The sequence below is a fragment of the Chinchilla lanigera genome, unplaced genomic scaffold (assembly GCF_000276665.1).
Source record: "Chinchilla lanigera isolate Chin_1 unplaced genomic scaffold, ChiLan1.0 scaffold00038, whole genome shotgun sequence".
In the NCBI taxonomy this organism is placed as follows: Eukaryota; Metazoa; Chordata; class Mammalia; order Rodentia; family Chinchillidae; genus Chinchilla; species Chinchilla lanigera.
In genome coordinates, this window is record NW_004955439.1 from 19,280,569 (window position 1) to 19,305,077 (window position 24,509).

Below are 24,509 nucleotides of genomic sequence, written 5' to 3' on the forward strand. Positions count from 1 at the left end.
TCAATACTGCATGTCTCTATCTGTTTTCATGAGAAACCACTTTGAAAATATAAATATGTAATACAACAAGCATTGTTAATTTCCTCCCCCTTTGTAAGTCTGTATTTTCTGTACTGTTCTTTTGCTATTTTGTAAAAGGTTGTCTGTCTGTTAATGTTTTCCTCCTTGTATTTTTAAAAGAAAAAAAACAATCTTTTCCACTAATTTGATAAAAAAGATATATATGCTAAGAAAAAAGTCAAAGAATCTGGTTTTAGTAGGTCAAAAATAGAGTACAAAGAGGATGAATAAACTAATAATTTGAAAAAATTCTTGTGAAAAGGTGTGGAAAACTTAAAAAAGTATTTTCTGTGAACTTTAGCAAGTCTAAATTAGTCCTGAGGAGGTAGTTACTTGGTCACTGCCAAGTAACTACAAATTTAGTGTGTTTGATCTGGAATTAATATGTGTACTCTTCCTTCTAACTAGTCCATAGAGAAGTCATGCAGAGTGACGCTCAGACATGGTTAGATATTGAGTGTATTTGATTCAGGGAAAGAGAGAGAGGGACTAAAAGTAGAGGAGAAAGAAGAGAGGAAACACCTTCACATGTTAATTTTCAGGTAAAAATGTATCAACTGAAACCAATATTCCATGCATTTCAATCTGGGCTACCCTCAAAGTGTCTCTTTGCCAGCCTTTCTGAAGGCGAAGTGACCACTCTTTCCCAAAGAATCAGTTTCGTTTCAGTTATGCTGATTACTAAGGCCTTGCTTTCCCTAGACCCACAGACTCAGTAGAGCACTAGAATATAAAGCCCTGCCCACGTGTTTGTGATTCGTCGAAGACATGGGGCTAAAAGAAGCTGTTTGTGATTCACTGAAGACATGGGGCTAAAAGAAGCTCATAGACACATAGTAGCACCATGAGGAATCAAGAAGGCTCTTCTTGTATATGTGTTAATACCTGGATGAATGGGTTGATTCAACTTCATTACCCATTTGGACCCTTGGAAGTTTATTTTCCTTACAGTCACTGCCAAATCATTATCTGGCCAGGTTCTCACACCTACACCATTACAGAATGTCTCATCTCTGTCCAGTGACCAAAACACTCCCCCCAGACTGATGCATGTTGCATTAGTCAGCCTGTCACTGACACACAAAACCTGATGCCCACTTAAAGGACAGGCTTAATTTTTTATCATGGTTTTAGGGGATTCAGAGGAGAGTTTAGCTGGCTCCAAGGCAGTGATGTTTACTGCACACTGGCTGGGAACCCAAGCAGTGGATCAGTGCTAGAACGGAAGAGGCCACAGACCAGATAATCTCCAGGGTCACACCTCTCTGACCTATTCAGACCGCCCCTCCGTAAGACATGTGCTTTATTAATATCCTGGTTGCAAACGTCATATTGTTTCCCTAGTACAACAACCTGAAAGAGTAAAGAAAATCTGAAGAGTACAGCAGACATTGTGAAAGGGAAAGAAACTGCTCAAAAGGAAAGAACAACTGGTATGGAGGAAAGGAGAAAAGAAAAAAAGAAGGAAGGGGAATATATGTATGATAGCTAGGATAATTGTACTACTAATTTCTAATAGTTTATTGAAAGAAACAGTTAATATGCAATTGTTTGATCAATTTTGCATACCTATTTCTCATAATCTGAGCAACGAGTTTGAGGATAACAATATATAATACAATAACTATTGTTAATTTCCTATCATCTTATTTTGAAATTCTATATCATTTTTATTGTTTTTCTGTTGTTTTGTTTTTGTCTTTGCTTTGTTATTTTATTTTGTTCTTTTCTGTTTCAAATAAAATTTAAAAAAAAATCCTGGTGGCTCCCAAGTCAATCATGTTGACACAGTTAATTGTTACACGTGTTCATGGGCAGTAAATTGTAAGCAACAGAAAAATTAAATACAGCCTGATCTTTTTATTGTTTTAACCATGTCCTATATTATTTCTTCCATTCCCTTTCTGGAAAATGTTGTAGCTGACGGAATTAAGCTTTAACATATCTTTATCTTTTGATTTGAAGATTTAGAGTAGTATAGTACACATAGCATGTGATGTAATATTCATAAATATCAAGAACTAAATACTAATGTTTATAAGATAGTGATGATATCTGGACATTCACTAGAAATCTAATAAATTTTTTATCTCATTTAATAAGCAGAGTCCAGGCCCAGGAACAATTATCAAGATATAAAGCCAGCCAAGATAACTATGAAACTTTACGTGAGAGTAAATGTTATTCAGACAGATTTACATGCCTTGAATTGCAATGAAAGCTTCCCTCTCAACTGCTAGAAATACCATGCTGCCTGAAACTGTCACTAATCTGAACTGCAACAAATTTCCCTCCCTGCAATAGCCAGATTATTTTTAGTAGAGAGAACTTGAACAGATGAAAATAATCATATGGTTCTCCTAAATTAAATCTGTTAGGAGCTCATAAAAATGAATCACTATGTCTGTAAGTCTTTCTTTGTCTCCATTGTTTAAATTCAATGAAGTAGGACAAAAAAATCACTATCATTTAAATCCTGTTATCACTGTGGTTTTTCTATAGTAAAATTGTCAACACTTAGCAGTACAATTGAAGACATATCCTGGGTTAAAGATAGTATGACAACTACAAATTGTGAAGAAACAAGTACATTATCTGACACTTGATGCATTTCTCTGTTTGCACCCTACATGGAAGGACTCCTAGTCAGTAGTGATGATGATCGGCTGTAAGAACTCAGCAAAGCTGCCTAGTATAGCAGTTCTCATTTCCCTTACGATAATGCAGATGTTTTAAAACTTCTTTCATTATGATAATTGTATCGGAGGAGAAATTATGGCATCGATGTGGATTATTCAATGCTTGCTTTATATTATATGAAATACGTTTTAGTAGTGGAAGTAAATTACCTGCCAAATTATGTCTTTGAGGTAGAAAGATATCCCACTTCTTAGGAAAATTCTCCAAAACCAGAGATACTCTGTTTGAACAGTTGTTAACTTAGCAGTATCATATACTCAATGCCAGCATAGATGCTGCTCAGGTAAATGTTGACACCAGCAACAGCTGCCTCCTTATGTTGTTTTTACTGCTTGAAAGTGCATATATAACGTAAGGTAGATGTCTGACTTATATAACATGAGGTAAATGTCTGATTTCTCTCCTTTCTACTTGCAGACCGCCCTTCAGCAACTTATGCTTGTATGGCCTATTATTGCCTAAAAAAATTCTCACATTAATTAGCTCATTCATTTTATTTAATCTTGTATTCTCATTGTCTATATTTTATGAATTAGATAGTAAAATGTTAAACTGATTAGCCTAATCATTGGTGAAATTAGTGTACAATTTAGATCTTCTAAATCTTTGTCAATTTTGATTGTACCTTGTACTATGGTAATTCTGCAGTAATTGCCAATATGTATTACCTGTATGTGAAGTACTACGTTGTATTTGATCTTTTAATCATAAGTCCTATGGCTTAGGTTCATTTTCATTCTTACATTACACATAATGAAACTGAAATTCAGAAGCTTTCCCATCATTATGTGGTAATTAGACTTCAAACCCAGTCAGTCAGACTCAAAACTACAAAGACATTGTTATTAACTTGAAATCTTCATTCCTTTAAATTCAGTACCTTGGCTTCTAATACCTCTAAATGTATATAATCTCTGAAAAAGAATTGTGTTATCAAAAAGTAGCAGTGCAAATTAAGATGTTTAAAGAATTGTACAGAAGTAGTTGATTTTATGGTTAAATATCTGAGAAATTATCTTATTAGAGATATACATTCCTGGAATCAATATCAAGTTGTGTCTTGATTACTTTCCTTGTTGCTGACACAAAACACCAACATTCTCAAGTTAAAGGAGGAAAGTTTCATTCAGCTCACAGTCTGTAGAGGCTTCAATCCACAGTCAGCTGGCTCCAGGGCAGGGAGGCATGGCAGATGGGCATCACAGAGGAGAAAGAGTCCATGGCAGAGCAGGCCGGAGGCAGCAATCATCAAGAAGTGAAATACCAGCAGCAGCAGGAACCTGCCTTTCACTTTTATTGCCACTGAGCCACAGAACATTTGGGTGGTACCACCCACACCCAGGGTGGGCCTTCAATTATCCACACCCAGAACTATGCTAAACCAATCAATGGACTAATTTATTGACACACACCCTTAATCCCAGTACCACACACCTGAGATCTAGCCAGCTCTGAGAAACCCCACCTATGAGTGCATGAGGATTTGGGCAAAAGATAGATACAAACTATAACAGATTGGTAGCATTTGGTACTGTTGTTTCTGCTCAGAATTCTACTTTACCTCATGACTTTTGTCTTCCTGTCTGTTCTCTATTCATTCCTTTAGTCTAAATTTAAGAGAACATCCCCTCCTCCAGAAGTCTAGATAATGGGTCTCTCCTATTTTCCCTAAAACAATCGATGTGTCAGTTATGTTTTTTTTTTAAATAAAAGGAGGAAAATATTAACAGACAACATTTTACAAAATAGCAAAGGAACAGTACAGACAGTACAGAGTTACAAACAGTGTGGTAGGGAATTAACAATGCTTGTTGTATTACATATTGATATCTTCAAAGTGGTTTCTCATGAAAACAGATAGAGACATACAAAGCTGATCAACCAAGGACTCATTGACAGTTTCTTTCAGCAAAGAAATACAAGACAGTAGAACAGCCATGTTAACTATCCTGCATATACATACATACAAACTCTCTCCCTCTTTCCCTTCTCTTTTCCCATATCCCAGTTTCCCTTTACCTTTGAGTGTTTTCCTATCAATTCACAATGTCTATCATATCTCCTAGTTTAAATTAACTCTTTCAAGTTTTACACTAGAGAAACAATGCGGTGCTTGCACATGTATGTTTGATTTATTTTACTTATGAGTATGGTCTCTAGTTGTGACCATTTACCTATAAAAGCCTCGAGTTTATCTTTCTTTACAGCTGAGTAATATTCCATTATATAAAAGTACCACAATTTTCTTATCCAATCCACAGTGGATGGACATTTGGATTGCTTCCACATTTTAGCAATTACAAATTGTCCTGCTATGAACATAGGTGCACATACATCACTGTGATATGATGAATGGTTGAATGGGAAATGTGGTGAGTAGGTAAGAAAGACCCAAATTAGGCAGTATCAAGCAATTAAGTGCCATGCTCCAGTTTGACAAACTGTGTCATGGGAATTGTTTTCTTCAAACACTGACCTCTTCCAGTGAATCTGAACTCAATAATTGCTCAACTGTTAAAACAGGCTAATTAGGACACCAGCCAATTTCCAGGATCAAGCTTTAAGAACTGGAAGTTTTCACTTCTATCGTAAGATCGTCACCTTTGCAAATATCCTCCATATTGTAAGGAACTCTGGAAAGCCTCTTTCAGAAGAGCCAAGGGTACTAGTCCACTAACTTTAGCACGTGTTTGGCATTAACTTTTCAGTCATGAAACATCCATACTTCAGCCCTCACTGAGCCATCCACATGGATCAGAGTCTAGCAGTTGATACAATGTGTCAACTTGATATGTCTAGAAGCTTAACTAACTAACTTGGCAATTCTATAGCCTGAGGGGTAGAGGACATGCCCTTACCACTCTGGGATGTTGTTCATTGGGTCAATTTGAGAAGTCTAGAAGCTTAACTAAGTAATTTGGCAGTTCAGCATCCTGGGGTGTAGAGGACATGCCCTTACACAGCTAGGATGTTGTTCATTGTGTCAACTTGAGAAGCTTAGAAGGTTAACTAAATGACTCAGCCGGGGGCCAGGGTCCTTACTTTGTATTCATCTTGAGCCTGTGCAAGAGGAGGGCAGGGAGGTGGTTTGAGTGCTACACTTGTGTGTGTGTGTGTGGGGGGGTAGTGTGGAGGTAGCCTGCCTACAATATACGGGAGCAAAAGAGGCTTGCTTTCCCCCTTTTGCTTTTGTTGCTTTTGCTGTCTTCTGCCACCTTAAACTGTTGTCCCTGTGTCATGCCACCCTGCATTGGAGCCAGCTGATTATGGACTGAACCTTCCATAAACTGTGAGCTAAATAAACCTTTCGTTCCTTAATTTGAGGTGTCAGGTGTTGTGTCAGCAATAAGAGAAAAGTAACTAAAACAGGGTCATACTTACCCTTCTGAGGTACTATGGTTTATGTCTAGATGTCCCCGCAAAGCCTCATGTGGTCATGGGATCGGTTTCAGAGGTGGCTGGATGTGAGTGTGTGATGCTGGGATTAAGGGTGTATGATTACTAAATAATACACTGATTGGTTTGACATAGATCTGGGTGTGGATAATGGTAAAGCCCACCCTGGGTGTCAGTGCTACCTGCCTTAATGGCGAGTAGCCTGGAAGAATATAATGGGCAGAATGAGCTGTTGATGACAAAAATAACTAAGACACAAGACCTGCCCACCTTACAATCAAACTTCTGTTAAAACTTGGCTACATTTTCCAACAAGAACACAGAGTTCAAATATTCCATGTGATAAAATAAAGGATGATCTTTTTTTTTGATGATTAACAAATCAGTAAATAAGATGATACCCTTTTATGAAAATATAATACTCAGGGCATCATAATAATCAAAACATGCTCAATGACCTAATATGAGAGCTATGAGCATAGGACCAGAAATGCTTTTGGGAAACAGCTCTGCAGTGACCCTAACACATAAACAGATCAACACTGTGTAGCTTGGAACTCCTGAGCACAGAATTAGCAGAACTTTCTTGGAAATCAAGGTTTCTATGAGGCACAGGAAAGTGCTTGTTATTTATTTATTTATTTATTTATTTATTTAAATTTTTATTTTAAAGAAAATAATACCAAAAAAGGAACAATAGCAAAATACAAACAAAGCAAAGCAAGGACATTAAAAATGATAAAGGGTTTCAAATCAAATGACAGGGATTAACTGTGGTTGTTATATTACATATTGTTATCCTCAACGAAATTGCTCAGATTACCAGATAGAGAAACGTGCTTTTTAAGCAGCCTACTTCTGTACTAATACATGATGACATTATTCCCTTCCTTTTGTTATGATCACTATTCTTTTTGAGGATGGGTGGAGTTTGCCAAATCACATTTTACTTTCTGGCTTCCGTGTATACAACAGAAAAATATTCTCACATGAGGGGTTTATTATTACTGATATACCATCAGAATCAGGAGTAAGAAATATTAACAAAGGCTAGAACTAGGAAGCTTCTAAGGCCTTTTCTTAATTACTATTTGCCTCATACTAATTTTTGCTTTGAGCAATTTGTAGAATAACTGATAACTAAGAACAAATAATGTAGATAACTAAGAACAAATAATCTTTATGTAGATTGCACTTCTCTATTTTTTCCATAGAATTTACCGAAAGTCTCAATGCAGTTAATGTGCCAAAGTAAAAGTCTACAAAATGTTGCTGCTCTTAGAAATCACAGGCAATAAACTTAAACTAGAAACACATGTTAAAAATTTAAAACACAACAAGGTTTTTTTTTTAGCTTTTTAATTTTAAAATTTTTTTGGTTAAGGACCAAATCCAGAGCCTCTCACTTGCTAGATAAGGGTTCTACCACTGAGCTAAATCCCATTATGGGTTTTGATTTTGGATTTTTGAGACAGCTATAGAGTTCAGACTGGTCTTCAATTTGCTATGTAGCCCAGGCTGGCCTCGAGCTCAAGAACATCCTCCTGTCTCACCCTCCTGAGTGCTGGGAGTACAAGTGTACACCACCACACCCAGTTTTTGTTTTTGTTTTTTAATGTCCTGATATTTTCAAATTTAGCTCTACAGAATAAGTAGAAATTTAGGTTCTGATCCCATCCAGCATTTATGTCTTAATATCTCCTAAGGTATAAAACTATAGTTTCTATTTGAAATTTTAAATGAGGGACTACAAGGAAGTGTTCAAATATCCATTGACTAACAATAGAAAGTATGTTTATAGTTTTAAAAATTAGCCTGAGCACTTAGAAACTAAAGTGAATTATAAAATTATCACTTCTCAAGCTTTCTTTTCCTGAAAGGCCTTTCACCTCATTGGAAAATGAGTATATATATCAACCCTCAATGACCTCCCACAGCCTAGTGTCTATGCTTTTGTGAGACCACTTCCTCTTGAATGTGGCAGGATCTCTGATCTCTTTTTTTGTTTTAAAGACAGTAGTAAAAGAAAAAAAGAACAATAGCAACGTACCAACATCACAACATAAACAAAACAAAGCAAGAACATTGAAAGTAATACAGGGTTTCAAAAAAAATGATAGGAATTAACTGTGGTTTTTATATTACATATTGTTATCTTCAACTGCATTGCTCAGATTAACAGATGTAAGAGTGGAAGATTGTTAAAACCATTAAAATGAACAAAAAAATTATTAGATAAAACATTAGAGATAATACAGATTTGCACTAGACAAGATGGTAGGAATTCACCAATGGTTATTCCACTGCATATTGTTGTATGACCTCCTTTTAAGCAAAAGGATACGGCAAAAGTGGGGTGTCTATCACTCTCTGGATTATGTTATCTAAGTCTTCCATTGGCCACATGAAAAACACTGCACAGTAGGAGATGGGAGTGGGCAGCCCTCTTGGCAACCTGATAAAGTCAGCTTTCCAAGCTGAGGATGCTCCTGTGGTAAGGAACCAAAAGAAGCCTCCAACCAACAGGCAGCAGAATGATGAGGCCTCAGAATTATAACCACGTGAAAATGGATTCTGCCAACGCCATGTTTTGTTTACCCATTCATGTTCTGAGTTTGCCCTTCAGTTTCAGGCCATTATGAATAAAATGGTCATGAACATTTGTATTTAATATTATGGGCATACTTTAATTTATAGTGGTGAATAGGAATGGAATGGCTTATGTTAGCTCCATGTCTACTTTTTTTTAATGCCTAGGAGTTATCTGAAGCAACTGTCTGGTTTACATTTGCACCAGCAGTGATGGGTTACAATTGCTTACATTTTGTGAGTATTTGTTACAAGCATTTAAAAAATCTTTTTATAGCAGATTTTGTAGCTACTCTATGAAATCTATAAGAAAAAGATTCTTCTTTTTAACTTTATTCTCAGATTTTAAGATCTTGTTTGATAAATATTTGGAGTGGAAGATTTGGGTTCAAATGATTCTTTATTATTTTCCCTGGTTACTATTTAATGATTGCATTTGCTATAATCACAACAATGTCCTTAGCTTTGTCCAAAGCACCAAGATCTTTAAATTAAATGGAGAAAGATATGCAGAACAATATCTATTTTTTGACAGATGGAGATTTCTACTTTAACAGAGTCATATGCAGCATGCTTTAACAGAGTCATATGCAAAGTGCCATAATCCTTGGGAGCCGTTGGGTGATAGGGAAATTGCCTAGAAAAAGAAGAGTAAAAAACATCCAGTGGGCTAAGTCAGTCCCTTTGGAAATAGGCTCTTATTGCTCAGCTTTTGACTCAAGTAAAAATAACCCTACCCAGGAAGTTCTATTTTGAGAAATAGGAAATAACACAACAGTAACCAATTTTTAGTCACATGTGCCAGGTTCTGTGCAAAGGTTTTTATGTAAGTGTGTTGTTTCATTTAACCCACATGACCATTATGTGCAGGAGGTGTTTGACACCTCATTTTCTCTAGTGAGGAACACTAAATGGAGTGTGTAAATGATACTAACTCAGGAGCATGTAGGTAGCTATCGGTAGAAAATCTGCTGAAGCAGGTTTATGTACTTCAAAGCTTCTTCTTTTGATCATCCTATCACAGGTAGAGATAGACAGATAAAGAGAGGACTCAGGCCTCTGAGTATAGCTCTTATGAAGACAGTTTGCTATTGTTTTATTATGTAGCAAATATGAACTTCAAAATTATTTTAGCCCATTAAGGGAGCCCCATACTCCCCTAAGTAAAGCCTTTATATGGCTCTAAGTGTGTATAGAATTATTTAAGAAAATTCAAAAGGGACTGAGTGGATTTGACCCCCAGGCTTTACTTTGCTCGCTTCTGCTATAGTTGTTATGTTAGTCAACTTTCTGTTACTATAACAGACACCTGAGATAAATCAACTTTTAAAGCAAAAAGATTTAGTTTGGCTTATAGTTTTGGATATTTTAGCCCATGATCAATTGGCCATACATTGCTTTGGGCCTGTGGTGGTCCACCATGGCAGGAGAACATTCACCTCATGGTCAGGAAAGGAAAAAATTTTTAAAGGAGGAGAGGATGGGTTCCCACAGTACCACTCATGAGCACTGCTTTAATGATCTGGCCATATCCCACTAAGCCCCACTTCTTAAAATTTCCACCAGCTCTAAGTAGTATCAAGCTGGAGAGTAAGCACTTTAACACTTGGGTTTCTGAGGGACATTTAAAATCCAAATTACTCAGCAGTTGCTAAAGTAATTTCTGCAGTATTTGTGGGTGTAACCATTACTAGGCAAAAAAGAACAAAATTTTCCAAAAAGCAGTCACATGATTTTTACTAACGTATATATTTTACACAGTTCTGTCTTTTTCCTTTTAGGTATCTTTTAGGAGTTCTCTGGATTTGAGAGACTAAATAGCTTTTGATTCTTTTGTTGACATGTTATAATCCATAACTCCTTCTAGCCATGTTTCATTTGCAGTCTTTTTAATCTTTTCATCTAATGATCTTCCTTACTCCTGTACAAAAGCTATTAATTATAAATGCTTTAGCCATACAGCTGTTGAAACACAGTAGGCAATGATCAATCAATTAAAATTTTATATTTCCTAAAATTATAAGTTAAATCTGCTTTGTAATGGCATGTATTCACTGAGACCTTTTTTCTATTAATACTGTGTGAGTACTACGGATAACATCACGTTTTATTATGTCAAATTCACATATTTGAAATAATTCTTAATAAATAATAATTTAATTTTATTACTTATTGTGTTATAGTTTGAGGTCAAGAAAAAATTTATGAGTGAGATTTCCATAATTTCTCTGTACATCATAAAGATCTGTCAGATCATGTATTAACTTATTATAGATGGTATATATGAATTGTTGCATAAAAGTTTTAATTGCTGTTTAGACACTAAACAGCACTAAACACTAAGGCTATCTACCTTATTATAGATAATTTGTAGAAATTGTTACATACATTTTTAATTGCTATTTAGACTCTAAAACTAAAATATGAAAAGGAGTTATCTGTGATAGTTAGAGAAAAGCATACATACTTCTACACTTTCTGAATCTTACTATGAACAGTAAACCGAATCTAGCTCCTCCTTCCTTTGATTATTAGTGTTCCTTTCCAGTCTTTACCATGCAAATATTTCTTTCTCCATTGCATGTGCTGTCAGTATTTCCAAAGAAACTTTTTTTGTTGCTAAGGAGAACCACTAATATATCATTTGCTTCAGGGCGAACTGCAGTGAAATGGATTTCCTTTAAACTCTGGGACTTTTCTGAGCCTCTGGACTGCTGGTGCTCCTTGTGAATCGCCACCATCCGCAGCTTGAGAGCCACAGCTCAGCACAGTTGTCTGCCTGGCGAAAACCTTGTTCCCTTAGCAGCAATAGCTATGGTTCCGGGACAGAAGGAACTTTAGAAGCTACTCCGTATGGAGCTCTTAGTGGTTTTTGGAGAGTGAAGAGAGGAAAATTACAAGACTAAACTAGACTTTGACTATTTTCTAAAGCATTTGGAAACCTTGAAACATTAAAACTGCATCAAGACACATTAAATTAGATGGTAAAGCCAAGGGTCACAATAGCAACCTGACTGATTATTATCATCTGTGTAATAGTGCTAAAGATGGTCCTCAGATTTAGACTCTAATATTTTCTTAATTGTCCAAAATGAGAGAAATCTGATGTAACCATTACCCACACAAAATAGAGGTTAAAACAAATATGCAAGATGCGTTATCCAGATCTTCATCAAAGTGTTGAAGTAGGATTATATGACTAAATTATGGCCACATCTATCTCCATTGAATTAGTTACCTTAAGCTACAAAACTGAGGCTGATGAATGTGACTAAAGTTCTAAATTTTATTGCTTCATCATTCTTTTATGTCAAGATATTTGCAGTTTTTACCAAGTGAATCTATGCACATTTAAGAAAATCATATATGTAGATGGTTTTTAATAGAAATAGCTGCTTATAATGTAAGAGCATTAATCTTCTCCTTGACCCTTCTTTCCTGAGCTCATTTTGGCCTTCCAATCCTTTTTGTCTTGTCTTTCCCTGCCTCTCTCCCTCCAGCACCCCCCTCTCACTCTTTCCGTCCCTTGCTCCCTCCCTCACTTATAATCCTTCAAGCTCAGCCTCCCTGATTGCCCAGTCTATAGGCATGGGCTACCACACCTGGCTGCCCCCCATTCCTGGTACTTGTATTTTACTTTTACATTGTCCCAGCAGAGTAACATACCTTCGGTTCCACAACCATCATTAAAACTGTTTCACTAGTGTGGCAGGCTTTGTTCATACAGTGGGATGAAAAAAGAAAATGGAACTTTTTACCCTTTGTGACTGGACTGATGTTGTCTTAATAAACCCTGACAAGCCTCTGAAGTTGGGAGAACATTCTCTTTCTGACTAATTGTGTGACATTGTGTCTTTGTATCATGGGCTTCCAAGACTAATGCACACCTCAGGCTTGCAGAATTGCCAGAAAAATTAACAGGACTGGGTTTGTAGTCATACACACGGCAGAGATGCAGTACAGCAATATCTGCCTAGGAATATAAAGATATGACCAGAAGGGGCCAAAGGAGTCTCTCCAGGGACCTCACAGGAGGCACTTACTCCTCCCACAGCAAGTAGCAACCACAAGTGAGAAATGTCTGCTAGGGACACTCACTCATGAATCAGAGCCCAGGGTTTTAGCAGGGGCTATTCGTGTAGGCATCTCTGCTCAATGCTTATTAAAATTGCAGGTTCTCAGTCATGAAGGTGTTAGACATGAATCACATAGCTTGTCCAAACAGCTTAAGGCTGTGCAAACCACCCACATGATTAAGGAGGTGGTGGCGACACTTCTGAAATCCAACTTCCCAAATACCAGCCAGGGCCCACCCTTGAAAGCTTCTAACAATAGCAGCTTTGGGCTTGCTGTACCAGTGGCTTTTCACCTAATGATCTGTGAATTCAGATTCTGGCTTTCTCTGAGGTGTGGGTTAAATTGTTTATGTACATGGCTTAGTTTCTTTGAAGTAGAACTCAGCTTTCCACATTTCCTCTGTTTCTGCATGCTCTTTTCTAGTGTATGTGTGCATTTATGTGTGTAGTATATGTATGTATATGGTATATATGTTCATGCATATGCAAGTACACATGTCTTTGTGTGTTGTATGTGTGTTAGTGAAGGAGGCAAGGTTTGTGCATGCCGACCTGAAGAAATAGACATGGCTTCTTGAAAACCTTCCCCAGAATTTTCACTAGCTTCCTGCGCTAGGTGGCTAGGCTGTTCTGGGCTGATTGTTGAAGCAGGAATGGTCCTTGTGCAAACTCCCAATGTCTGATTTATCTCCTGCATCATGAACCATTGGCTCTGTCTAAATGTCTCGTAGTCATAATGTCACAACCACTGTTCCTCATTGCACCTCATGTTGGTCACTGCCCTCAAATCACCTCTGCCTGATACTTTACCCATCCTCCCTCCTCTGTCCTATCACAGCTACAAAGATACCTGCTCATCTCTTCACTTGGCCCTTCCTGGATCTCTTCTAGAATTGCAATCTGTGAGGGCAGCACTGGCCCACCTTTGACTATCCTACAGCCAACATTCTCCATTTTCCTATTTGACTGACAGTCATATTACATGCAGTCCTCTCTGAGCTTTGAAGGTGTTGCTACAATTTTACAGTTCTAGTTTGATGTTTGTTTTTGAATTGGCAATCCAACCTTTCTCTCTAGAAGACCTTAAGCTCTTCTGTTGGTGAAGTTTTGGTGGCTCCAGGTCATCTCACCTCTTCAGACTTTTTGTTTGTTTATTTTTATGTTTTTGAGACCTCACCCACATGTGGTTCTGCAGGAACAGAGGCTTGTTCTTTGCTACAGCCTATTACACATTTCTAGAAAAGCATGGACATTTCAACCATTGATCTCTTCCATTCTCATTGGTACTACAGGTTTACACAGTGCCAATTTTGTTGCAAAACTTGGAATTCAACTGAGAACATTTATATTGAGCTTTGTACTTTTTTTTTCATCTTGAGATAGATCACTAAATTACTAAATCATTAAGCTGTCCAGGATGGGCTTAAACTTAGGATCCTCACACTTCAGCCTCCCAGAGTGCCGTGATTACAAGCATGCACACTACTCTGTCTGAGTAACATTGCTAGTTTTTAAGCATAAGTCTAATGCTTCCTTAGGAGAAATAGGAGGTTTACTTGTCACCAGGCCAGCAGCAGCAAGGTCTCCAGGGATGTCTATACATACTCCATACTGCCCCATAGAGGGTCATGAGTGTAATACTTACATTACATTTTCATTAAGAGTCACCAACTACAATTGCAATACATTTAAGAAAACTATTTAATTAAATTTTAAACACTTATCAGTAGTGAGACTATTACCCCCAAAGGTACAAATTGCATCTTTCCTTTGTAATATTTTCACTTCATAATCACCTCAATACCTCAATATTGTGCTTCTACTTTAACTGAATTCTGTATTCCTTTCACTAAGTACAAGTATATTGTTAGTGAGTAAGAACTATAAATTATGGTTGCTGCGTAGTATTTGATTTAGTTATGGATGGTTGTTTGCTGATCCAGGATGTTTCTAGTTCCTCTCCACTGTGTTCAAAGTATCTGTAAACAAAATACGTAAGGCTCTTAGTATTTTTAGCCAGTGTTGTGGCTTATGTCTAGATGTGCCCCCAGAGCCTCACGCAGTCATAGGAGGAGCTTTTTCAGAGGTGGCTGCATCAAAAGCATGTGATGCTGGGATTAAGGGTGTGTGATTACTAAATCAGTCCATGGATTTGTTTGGCCCCCTCCTTAAACCCAGTAGTGTAGACAGAATATAAAAGAGACAGAAAGAAGCTGATAAAGTCACTTGGATTGCTGCTTTCTGCTCTCACTTGCCCGCTTGCTGAACTGTTTCTCCTCTGCGATGCCCCTCTGCCAAGCCACCCTGCCTTGGAACCAGCTGACTATGGACTAAAACCTCCACAAACTGTGAGCCAAATAAACCTCTCCTCCTTTAACTTTGGCATCAAGTAATTTGTCTGAGTAACAAGGAAAATAACTAAGACAGAATTGTAAGATACCAGTATAAATTTCTTGAAATTTAGACAAAAAGTTATGAGCCAGTTCAAGGATCCTTGCTTTTTTTGCATTAATTGACATTAATATTTTACTTTAAGTGTTCTTTTTTGATTTCACTGAAAACTCTTGCTCTTTAAATTTTTATTTCTTAGATTACCAGGAGAGGTTGTTGAGCACATTCTATGTACCAGGCCCCTCCCTAGAGGACTACACTGAATAGAAGAGCTCCAGTCTGCCCTTGCAGAGGTACAATCAGTGGGAGTACAGACAACCACTGTTTTGTCACCTTGCCACTTACCTGGTGGTAATAACTGCTGTGACACAAAATCAAGATGACAGACCTGAAGGAGAGGGTTGGCTAAGCTCAGGGATGGCCTTTCTGCTACAGTTACATTTAAACAGGTCTCTGGAGGAAGTGTAGGAATGGATAATGAACATGTTTGAAGCCAAATACCATATAACGTTTTACATAGTCACTGAGATAGTTTTGACTTAGCAGGTCCCCAGGAGCATCTGCAGAGAGCCTTTGGGGGTCTGTGGACACCCTGAAATCAGTGAACTGCACATTTATGTAATTACTATCTAATAATATAAATGGAAAGATTTTAGAATATTTGTTAAGAAGTACATATTACAATTTGTGTATCAAGGATATATTGGTTTTTGTTTTTGTTTTTTTTCCTCCAAAGGGTCCATCTTGCTGGGAAGATGTCTTGTTTCCAAACCGGATGAGTGGTGAATGCCAATCTCCAGGCTGCCCTGGGACCAGTGCAGTGAGTACATTGTCAAGCTAATTAATTTTAAAACAGAAAAATGATGACATCTTGAGTGTTTACTAAAACATTAACACAGAGGCAAAAATGACAACGGATTTTTTCTTCCACTTAATAATATTTACTACAGGTTATAGAATATCCAGATATGTTATAGTATTCACCAAAAGTTCTCCTGTGTCATTGCCTTCCAAATCACTTTTCTAATGACTTTACCTTCTTGATGGTGTGTAAAAAACCAACCCTATTTCTTTCTTCTACTCTCACAAATCAGTGTAGATTTCTGTGCCATCAAAAGATGTGGGTATTTTCCCCACCAGAAAGCATTCATTTCTGGAGCAGTGGATACCAGCTGGGTGCCCTCCAATTCTGTTCTGAAACTGCCTGCCTGGAGACAGCAGTGGACCCCACAGATGGAGTGCTCAGTCCCCCGAACTGCTACTCTTTTCATATGCCAACTGCTTGGCCTGGATTGGGTTACCTGTGGGTTACCTGTCAGTTACCTAATAAGTTGAGGCTTCCCCCAAACTCTCCCACCCCTGATTTCAGTAACTTGCAAGAGCTCTTCACCAGACTCTGGAAAACTATTATTTACCATTCCCTAGTTCACTATATGGAATATTATAAAGGGTGTGATGATGAGATGAAGTGGTGCCAAGGGCGAGTCACTGAGACTGAGGGTGGAACTTCCACATTACAGGCACGTCACTCTCCAGTTATCCCAAAACTCTCCTCTCTGAACTTTGACCCTTTGGATTTTTGTGGAGGCTTCATTTCCTAGGCATGAGTAATTACATCACTGGCTACTGGTCATCAACTTAAGCTTCAGCCTCTATTCCGTCCTTGAAGGTTGGAGATGGGGTTAAAAATCCTATCCTTCTAATTCTGCCTTGGTCTTTCTGGTGACCAGCCATTCCTTAAGCTACCTCGGGGCTACCAGCTACCACGCAACCTGTTAGCATAGAAAAGACATTTATCACTTTGAAGATTCTAAAGATTTTAGGAGCCATATGCCAGTAAATAGGGACATATGTCAAATATATAGTTTATAGTATCCTAGGTGACCATGTTGAAATGTGCCAATTTAGACTCCTTAAAAAGTGATATACATGGAAAATAAAGACGAGCCTGAGAAAAGCCAACTAAGCGTCTAGAAAAAGAAAATGTCAAATATATGCCATTAATCTCTTTCCTGATGCTATGATATTTTATATTTATATTCCATATCATTCAAAAACTTTTTGTCTTTATCTCTTGCTATGTTTCCATGCAGTTTTCTGACCCAAGAGACTGTTAGAATATGTAGTATGGATGGGCAGTTGTATAACTGAATTATCAGTTCTTGGTAAATGGTTTCCCTTTGAAGCATATGCTGTATGTTTCACATACAGCAGATGTTTCCTGAAAGAGATCCTAAGCTCTGAAGTTACTCTTAAAATTATTTTATTATTATGGTCCTGCTTATCATTTTATATTGTTATTCTTTTTACTTCAGAATTCTTTGTACCATCATACTTTGACTGTATATATTTCCTGAGCTGTAAATACTGTTATGGTGCCAACACAAATGTCAGTGTTAGCTCACAAACTGTCACATCCAGCTGGCAATTCATATCTTCTCTAAGGAACAAAGTCTGTCAATACCAACAGGTACAGTGTTTGAGCTAGAATCATTAGCAGAGTCTTCTCTTGCCAATCCGCTGGATAATTGCAAGGACACGCACATAGCAGCAAGTAACAGTCAAACAAGTATTCTTCATCAAACTCAGGCTCGGGACCATGAACAAATTCTTGTTAATGCACATCCTGAAGAAAAGGTCCAGAAGAAAAATAATGACGTGTGTCACTCACAGATATCAAAGTATAATATAGTCATTCAAGTTTCAACCAGGGATGAAATTCAAGTGTATATACTTTATAGGGCAGAATTCTTAAGTATAATTTCATATGTATGTATTGTGCAAATATATGTATACATTCTAATATACATAAAATATAGATATAATTACATATAATTAAGTATATACATATGTTTGTATATATCCATGCATGCAATAAACAGTTATCCATCTATCCTTTGGTGTATGTAACATCATCATAGTTTTAACTTCATCCCCAGAGTAATGTGAGGTTCTTTGAAAAATCTACTTCACTACTTGAGTGTCTAAACTGCCTTTTATGTTTCTTGATAATTGGTGGGATTTATTCTTAGCAGAACAACCAACTCTGCATCTCTAAAGATTTATCTCAAAATCATCCAAAAGAGGGAAACTTTTTCATATGAGTATTGAAAATTGTTGTATACTTAACTTAGTTATCAATTTTATATGTCTTAAGTTGCACTGTAACTCTATTTCCAACCTGGTGAATTGATATCCCTAAAACTCTTGCACTATCACCATAGTAAAATACTGTATTAAATCATAAAACTAAATTTTAAAGAACTACTGTATTGCAACCTGGTAAGAAAATGTTTGCCAAAATTGAGGAGAAAATTGAATTCAGAAAGGAAACTGCCTAAGCTCAGCCAGCTGCTACCTGGAGGCAACCACTGATTACTGTGGGTAGAAGCTACATGTAAGACACTCACAGGGCAGACACACACACACAAATATGCACACACACATGCACACACACACTACATTAGTCTTTAGGGCTTAACAAAGTTAGACTCAAAATATGAGGCCTCATTGGACAGAGAAGTGGTAGGAATTCTTGCCTATCTTCTTCTCACTCTAGGTAAAGGAGAAAATGTTACTTCCAAAACTTTGTAAGCACAAACCAAACCTTAATTAGAAGCAGTATTGACTGTTCCTATGAGGCACGTGAAGTCCTAAATACAGAAAATTGTTTGTGAAGTCATAGTTTGGCAGTACTGGATACTGGGCTGAAACTAGCCCAGATCCTCCCAGAACGTGTGTGCTGAGTTCTCAAACAATGACTTCAAATAAATGTTCCGTGGAATGTAAATTAACAATCACAAAAAGTATGCAGCATGTATGGAAATAAGTCTCTGTGAATGAGAACAAACAGAACTCAAATCTGGAAAGAACACAGACAATAAAATTATCAAGGAAAACGTGTAAATATGTATGCTTATAAAAATAAAGGTATACATATCAAATAGTTTAAAAAAGAATATCAGAAATAAGCCTAGATCACACATGCATATGAGATATTCTAGATTTGAAAATTATAATTGTCACAAAATTAACTAAATATTTTAAACAACAAATAAGTCTTAAGTGAAAAGAGAAATTAAGATTTAGATATGAAATTTGCTTGGAAAAAATTAACAAGTTGTATTCCCCCAAAAAACAGTTTGATATAAAGAAACTTTAAAAGTATGCAAGATAGATGTTCCAAATATTAGATTTGCAAAATAAAAATAATAGATGGAATGGTAGAAAATAATATTTTAAAAGATAGTAAAATACAAATTGCAATAATTTTCAAGACTGGAGAATCCCAGTAGGTTCCAACTGGGGTGAACAAATCATACTGGAGTTACAGCTTGTCAGCTTCAAGGAGGAAGCTCTAAAAGGACCTGGAATGACGAAGGCTCACTACCTATATAAGAGTGGCAGCTCCACTGGTGATTAATTATCCTCCACACTGGAAGACAGAGGACATTGAGAAAACAGTAACTTCAAAATGTTTAAAGAAAATAAAAGTCAAGTTAAAATTCTATGTCAGAAAAAATTTTTAAGAATAAAAGACAAAAGAAGAGCATGGTGATGCATGCTTATAATCCCAGTAAACTGGGAGGCTGAGGCAGTAGAATTAATTCATTCCCAGCCTGACACTCTCAGCAACTTCATAAGACCCTGTTTCAAAATAAAAATACTACACACTTTTAAGTGAAATAAATTGGACACACCTGTTCAAATATCACATGGTTTATCTGGTGTGAGAAACTGAAAGTGTAAATAAGGACTAAAATGTCTAATAGATATTGGGGAAATAGGAAGAAAATGTTCAAATGGGAAAGGGAACTAGAAAGGGAAAGAGGGAAAGAAAGAAAAGGAGACAAAAAAAGGAATAAAAGGAAAAAACGGAAACAAAGCTTTTGTAATTAAGAAGGGGAAGAGGGGTTGAAGGGAGGGGAGTGGAATGGGGAAAAAAAGAATTAAGTTATATCATGTAGAGGTACAAATTCCCTGTGATGAATGTGATCACTATGTATATCTAAAATGTACCAATAAAATTAGTTAATTGAATTTTAAAAATTAAAAATAGATGAATAAAAAGAGTTGGGGTGTAGCTCAGAGGAAAAGTTTTGGGTTCAATCCCAGTAGTATCAAAAGAATGAAGGACACAATTCATAATTTAAAAAGCTATTTTGGCTAGTGAAAAACGCAAGGAATTTATTCCCAGATGTACTTTTACTTAACGTTTCACTCTAGTATGATCCTAGAAGAAAAGCATGGAATTTCAGAAAGAATGGTTGATATATGGGTCATTACTAGCTTTGCCTGTTACATGTAAAACTGGTAGGAATATTCATATATCAAAAGCAAGTTTAATTGTAGTCAGTGTCTAGAATGCTTTAACCATATGCTCTAGGCCTGCATACAATAATATCTAGTGACTTTATTTTATATTTACTGAACATTTCCATAAATTAAATATTACCATATGTACTGTTATACTTTATTTAGATTTATCTATATTTTCAAGCATTCTTTCTAGATAATACAAACAAACTGCAGTGATGCGAATTTGATGGGCAGGTGCCTGGGGAGGTAGCGGACTGAAGGAGGACTGAGGACAGAGGAAGAAGCACTGAAGGCCCAGCGTGTCTGTGGATGATAATTGTTCACGCTGTGGACTGTAAGAGAGCTTCGCTCTGCGCTCGCAGGTCCTCACTGCACTCACAGGGCCTTTCTTGTCTCAGACCTTTGTGGTGTCAAATAAAGGGGTAATTTTGAACAAATCTTTCCCATCGTTGCTGTACTTGAAAGTTTTTTTCCTCCCATGTGAGATTCCTCACACTCCCGACCCAGGAAATTTTTCTCTTTTATGAATTTTCTGCTAGTAAAAAAGGCCTGCTTCTCCCTGAAAGAATTTTTGAACACCATAAATGTTTCGGTTCAGAGCTGGGCCTTTAGTGCTTTAACCACATTCAAATCCTAGCTGAGAAGTTCCCCAGCTCCTTACCAAGCTCCAACTGAGTGACCTTCTAGAGTTAGAGGCCTCGAGTCCCAACAAGGACATAAGAGCAAAATTCTCCAGTGATGGTGCAGTAGATCCCCAGGCCTTATCAAGGAGCCCTTTTTCTCCCAGGAGAGGTAGCGAGTCTGTTCACAGAGGCCCTGGGTCTTCTCCACCTCCCTCATCTAAACTCTCCAAAATAAAAGATCCAAATAAAAAATTAGCAACTGAAGTAAATAAACACTACTCAAAAGAAGAAGTACAAGTGGCCAGTAAGTAAACAAACAAACAAAACTCAGTATCTTTGGCCATTAGAGAAATGCAAATCAAAACACTGAGATTTCATCTTACACCAAAAAGACTATCATCAAGGACTCAATAAGCAACAAATCCTGGGGGGTTCTAAGCAAAGGGAAACTTTGTTGGTGAGAATGTAAACTAGTATAACCATTATGGAAATCAGTATAGAGATTCTTGAAAAAAAACTAAGAGTAAAAGTTCTATTTCATAGAGCTATTTCTTTTCCAGTTACCTTTCTGAAAGAATTAAAGTCATCATATTAGAGTATTCATCCATACCCATGTGTACACAACACAATTCACAGTAGCTGAATTATGGAAGTGGCCATATGCCCATCAACAGATGAATGAATAAAGAAAATGCAGTATATACTGTATATACAGCAGAGTACTATTCAGCTATAAAGGATAAATTTGAGCCACTTGGATGAAAACAGATGCATCTTGAGAATATACTACTAAATAAAATAAATCAGATGCAGAACATTGAATATTGCATGGTTTCTGTTATATGAGAAACCCAAAATATAATAACTAAAGACCAAAATAATAAAAGTGAAATGGCAATAAAGAGAGAGGTAGACTGTGGAGATTGGGAAGGGGATCTGGCAAAAGAGTGGAGAGTGGGAGGAGAAATGAAGTAAAAGTGATCAATATATTCTGTGGATATGTACCAATTCCCTAATATGAGTGTAGTTATTGTGTATTGCACAGATACACTAACAAAAACAAAATTCATAGTCTAGGTAACTACACAAGGGATTGAAATAAAGTACAGGATGTCAAATTAGTACGGGGAAAAGAGAAGGAATGCGTAAAACAGAAAGAGAGAGAGAGGATTGTGACAAATAAGTAGCACACACCAAGCAAGCAAAAATAAAAGCACATATACCAATGGAATGAGATGTAAATTCACTCTAACTGAACTTTAAAAGACAAAGATTCTTAGGGTGGATTAAAAGGAGCAAAGCTAGCTCTGTGCAGGTTACAAAAGACATACCTAAAGCATATGAGAACAAAAGCATTGAAAATAGAACAATGTAAAATGACATTTCAGGCAAGTATTAACTAAAGAATTCTGTTGAATCCATTTTAACTGCATATAAAGTAGATTTTAAGGGAAAAAGCATTACTAGAGGGAAGCTCCCTAGATTTTGATAAAAGGTTTAATAACCCAAGAAGATAAAGTACTTTAAAAATTGCCTGATCATAATAATATGGACTTAAAATATATTTAAGAAGCAATGTGAGAATTACCAAATTATATAGATGGACTGCCACTGCCACAACGGGGGAATGACATAGCTGAGGAGCTGCGAGCTTCTCCAGTAGAGACCCTTGAAGGAATTATGAAATAATTCAGGGTCTCTACTGGAGACCCACACAGCCAAGAGCCGTGAACTCAAGACGATGCCCCCAGCACCTTTTCTGCAGACATGCAGAACATTTCAACAACTGATCATGTTTTAGACATTAAGGAGCTAAAGTATCATTAATAACATATGGAACATGGTAACTCATATCTCTTAAGTCAATGAAAAGACCAAGATGGCCATATGAAAAACAACAATGAAAATACCCCCCCTATCAAATATTTTGGGGTGCAGCTAAGTTAGTATTTAAACAGATAACCTAGGACCATAAAAACTTACTTTGTAAAAGAACAGAGGAAAACTTACTTTAAAATACTTTAGGCACAAACTGGGATATCTAAATATTTTTCTACCACATATAGTGAACACTAATGAAATATTTGTTAAAGGAAGGAATTGGCACTGTGCCAGCTTTTAAATAATTATGCCAGTGGCTAGCAGAAATATCCAGTGTGAGACATTTATTTCCTTCGCTTTTTCTCTTAACACCATTTTTCTGGAATGCACTTTCACAAAGTGGTTAAATGTAAATCATGACTCTTTGAGTTTTCTAAAGTCATTGTGTAGCACTTGTTTCTTAAGATGAGATTATAAGCCTTTAAAGTAGTTTATCAAAAATAACTTTGTAGGATATTATTAATTTTTAGCAATGTTTTATATACTATATATTATTGTCTCAATAAAAACTTTAATTGCTATCTATATTTAAAATTCAAAAGAGTAAATTACTTAATCTATTCTTAATTAATATGTATATAGTTAAGGACTAATTAGATCACTTTAAATAAGCAGTAAAATTCAACCTTGGATTTTAAAAATCCAAATATAAACTTGACCCTAATGACACCTTAGACAGAGAAATCTGGTCCTAATTCAACTTTACATTAATTGCTGTAATTTAGGAAGGAAGCATCCGTTCTGAAAGGCACCTCGCCTTTTCATAAAAAGAATTCTAGTTGGTTCAATGAGTATATGTTTCAGATCAAAAAGGAACAAAATCAATTATGATTTTCTCCAGTAGTGAAATTAATTAAACTTTTAATATGGCATAAGACTTTAAATTTTCTATGTAAGCCTTCATTTTATATTTTGCCTATAGTACCTTGAACAATTAAATATTGTCTGTGTTGGGAGGGCATGTGTTTATCTTACTTGCACAGACATAGGCTAAGCCAAACCGGATGTCCTAGGGTATGAGCATTATTTCTGAGTTCTAAACCACAACCCCTAAAAGTGAGAGACCTATTAACAAACCCTCCACTACACACACCTCGGCTTCAGTGGTGCTTTTGTTATAACAAGGTGCTTCTCTACCAACTAACTTTGCCTTTCGCCACACCTGACACTTAAACAGCAGGGTTTTTAGGATAGGGGAAGAGTTCTTTGGATGAAAAAGGAAATTTAAATTATCTCCTCAATAATAAATGACCATGGTCATTTTAAAAGTTCTTGTTGAGGAATGCTGGTTTCAGTACTTAACAGCCTGTAATATAACTACACCATATTTTTTATTTTTACAAAGGAAACATTATCTGAAATCCTAGATAAAATTATATATTTTCTCTTTTAGATTATTTGATTTTGATATGAGTTAAACTCTTTCACATAAAATATTTTTAAAGATGATATTATTTTTTATGTAGTTATATTT

At 36.5% G+C, this 24,509-nt stretch overlaps 1 protein-coding gene across 4 annotated transcripts in view; it reads left to right on the forward strand.

The window, feature by feature from the left end:
* The window catches only part of Park2 (parkin RBR E3 ubiquitin protein ligase), a 1,289,129-nt gene that overhangs the window by 616,339 nt on the left and 648,281 nt on the right, over positions 1 to 24,509 (forward strand). For all 4 annotated transcript variants that reach the window (XM_005390686.2, XM_005390687.2, XM_005390688.1 and 1 more), the window contains exon 5: positions 15,949 to 16,032. In XM_005390686.2, the coding sequence (XP_005390743.1) occupies positions 15,949 to 16,032 (84 nt within the window). The remainder of the gene's footprint in view (positions 1 to 15,948; positions 16,033 to 24,509) is intronic.